General features: G+C 45.8%; 1 protein-coding gene across 1 annotated transcript; it reads left to right on the top strand.

The window, feature by feature from the left end:
- Positions 1-1,858: 1,858 nt before the first annotated feature.
- On the top strand, positions 1,859-2,155 carry LOC116886816 (MICOS complex subunit Mic10-like). Its single transcript, XM_032888244.1, has 2 exons — positions 1,859-1,945; positions 2,045-2,155. Exons 1-2 carry the CDS (start codon positions 1,859-1,861, stop codon positions 2,153-2,155), a joined length of 198 nt encoding a protein of 65 aa, XP_032744135.1.
- The last annotated feature ends 783 nt before the right edge of the window (positions 2,156-2,938 follow it).

Here is a 2,938-nt window from a genome sequence, read left to right as displayed (position 1 = left end):
CCCTGGGTTCGGTCCCCAGCTCCGAAAAAAAGAAAAAAGAAAAAAAAAGAAAAGTATTCCAAGGCTAATTATGCAAGGGCCCCATCACTGTGTGTTGAGTCCTATTTATACACTCTCCAAACATCACGTATCCTCTTGGGGTCTTGCTTCAGCAAAACATTATGTGAATCTGGATCACAGAACCAGAAATTCCCACTTCAATCTTTCTTTCCTTTGACAGCTTGAAATGACTTTTATGCTAAATTCTCTTTGAATTAAGGTCCTTTCTAGGCCCCCCCCATTTTTTTTTTTAATTCTCCACTCTGCTTCTCACGCCTTGTTTGTCACTGAAGTTTAATCATAGGTGTAAGTCTCCACTTTGCTGGTTTGAGGTTAACAATAACTGCTTTTTCTGTGGCAGAGTATGGCATGGTGGCATTCAGTGTCAAGTGACAGTGGCTCACCAAACACTTAGCAGGTGCTTGGCAAAAGTGATGAGATGTCGTTGTTCAGACAAGCTCCTGCTGCAGGTTCCAAGTGTCCAAGGTCAGAATGGAGATTAAATGCCTGCTAACTGAATGGCTCCAGATGGGCCAGCTCTTCCGAAAACCCAGAGTCCAGGCTGAGTGAGCTGAACTAGGAATTGAGCTGGCTTTTGCTTTGACCATTACAGGAAAGAAACACAAGGCTGGGGTATAGTGTAGTGTTACAGTGCTTGCCTAGTACATCTGGAGTGGTGTCCCCAGAGCTGTAAGGGTCTGCTTTATTTTAATGTCCATAGTCTTGTACTGTTCATGCAGGAATACTTTGATTTACTCCTGCCCAGTGGGAGCCCTTGCCCTATTTCATAAAATGGAGGCTGCTTCATTTTCATGTATCTCTGGCTAACAAAGGCCATTAGAACTGTAACCGACCCAGTAGTAAGTTTTACTTTTGACAAAACCCGTGTTTTATTGTCACGACCGCCCTTATCAGTCTGTCTTATTACTCCTGCCTCATAAGGGTTTTTGGGAGGGCTAATGGGTGCTCCCGTTCCATTCTTAGGATAAATTAACACATGGCCCCTGCTTCCTTTGAAATTACACCTGGCATAGCTTAATTTACAACAGACGCTTGTACTCTTGTGTTTACTGCAGCATTGGCCAGACACCAGATCAACTGCAGTGCCTGTCACGATGATCAAAGCTGATGTACCTGTAAGCTGCGCAGAGGATCCTGTCCCTTGTCACAGCGTAGATGGAACTCGACAATGCGTTAAGCGAAATAAGGCGCGTGAAGAAAAAACCCGGCATACACTCATGGAGGGCTTCTGAAAAGTCTTTGTTCACCGTTACTGGAGGCTGGGGGGAGGTAAGGGGCGGAGGGATGGGTACTACTCAGTTATAGCCTGAAGAGCAAGAAGTTGTGTGTGGTATTTCCCAGGAGGGTGTCGAGGGGAGCAGCGTGTATCTAAACAAACAAAAAAAATGAACGAACAAAAAAGGTTTTGAATGTTTTCGCCACAGAAAAATGACAAGTGTTTGAAGGTTTTTTTTGTTTTTTTGTTTTTTTGTTTTTTTTTTCCAGAGCTGGGGACCGAACCCAGGGCCTTGCGCTTGCTAGGCAAGTGCTCTACCACTGAGCTAAATCCCCAACCCCGGTTTTGATGGTTTTGATTTAAGCACTAGACGATGAACAAATGTACCCCAATTCCACGTGGTAGTCTGTTGAACCCAGGGCTGTCCGTATGCAAGACAAGCGCTCTCCCACTGAGCCACACCCCCATCGACGTGGACTGGGTTTACTGTTGTTATATAATCTTATATCAGTTAAAAGTTTCATTTAGTAGTCAGAGCGCGGGGGCCGGCCGTGAGGAGCGCTGGAGCTGCCGGTGGGGAACATGTTGGAGTCCGAGCTGGGGAGAAAGTGGGACGGGTGCATGGCCGATGCGGTACTGAAGCTAGGTACTGGTTTTGGATTAGGAATTGTTTTCTTGAATTGGGGATTTGGCTCAGTGGTAGAGCGCTTGCCTAGCAAGCGCAAGGCCCTGGGTTCGGTCCCCAGCTCCGGGGGAAAAAAAAAAAAGAAAGGAATTGTTTTCTCTCTCACCTTCTTCAAGAGAAGAATGTGGCCATTAGCCTTTGGTTCTGGCGTGGGATTGGCGCTGGCCTACTCCAACTGTCAGCATGACTTTTAGGCTCCATATTTTTTTCTACACGGAAAATATGTCAGAGAGCAGTGACTTATGCTGAGGACATCCCAGCGGGAGGAAAGAGAAACCGTGTTTATTCCTCAGGAATACTGAAGTGCCCTGGAGTGCACTGACGTCCTGTGACAGTGCCATCAACTCCAGCCACTGTTTATGTGTTTGAAACCGAGTCTGTTGCTTTTGTATCATCTCTTTGGAAATTGTAAGGAGGTCTTAAATAAATGAAAAACAGGGGAAAAAATTCATTTAGTGAATTTTAAAAAAGCCAACACTGTATAGAGGTCAGGAGACAGCTGACGTGAGTGCCTTATTCTGTAATGATAATGTCTAAGCGGCAGCCATGCATCTTCTGTGTTCTCCAGTGAGGTCCTGGCAGGTTAATGTCTGCGTGTTCTGGCCTTTTCTGCTTGGAAGATCAAATTGTGGTTCACAAGGCAGGGAAACTCTCCTTTAAAGCACAACCTAGTCTGTTCCCAAACTTGTGATCTTGCTTCACCTTCTTCTAAAGTTTGTATGTATGTATGTATGTATGTATGTATGTATGTATGTATGTACACTGTCACTGTCTTCAGACACACCAGAAGAGGTCATCAGATCCTATTACAGATGGTTGTGAGCCACCATGTGGTTGCTGGGATTTGAACTCAGGACCTCTGGAAGGGCAGTCAGTGCTCTAACCACTGAGCCATCTCTCCAGCCCTGCTTCATCTTCTTGATTCCAGTGTTCACCCATGGCAACTAGGAGAGGGGCCCGTGTTCACCCAGGCTGAG

Source organism: Rattus rattus, chromosome 18 (assembly GCF_011064425.1).
Source record: "Rattus rattus isolate New Zealand chromosome 18, Rrattus_CSIRO_v1, whole genome shotgun sequence".
Lineage (NCBI taxonomy): Eukaryota > Metazoa > Chordata > Mammalia > Rodentia > Muridae > Rattus > Rattus rattus.
The sequence above is the reverse complement of the archived record's forward strand: the minus strand, read 5'-3'. Positions and strand labels throughout refer to the sequence as shown.

Coding starts and splice junctions, on each gene's coding strand:
- LOC116886816 (XM_032888244.1), top strand. CDS start 1,859: ATGTTGGAGTCCGAGCTGGGGAGAAAGTGGGACGGGTGCATGGCCGAT. Junction 1,946..2,044: donor CTGGTTTTGGATTAGGAATT/GTTTTCTTGAAT, acceptor AAAAAAAAAAAG/AAAGGAATTGTTTTCTCTCT.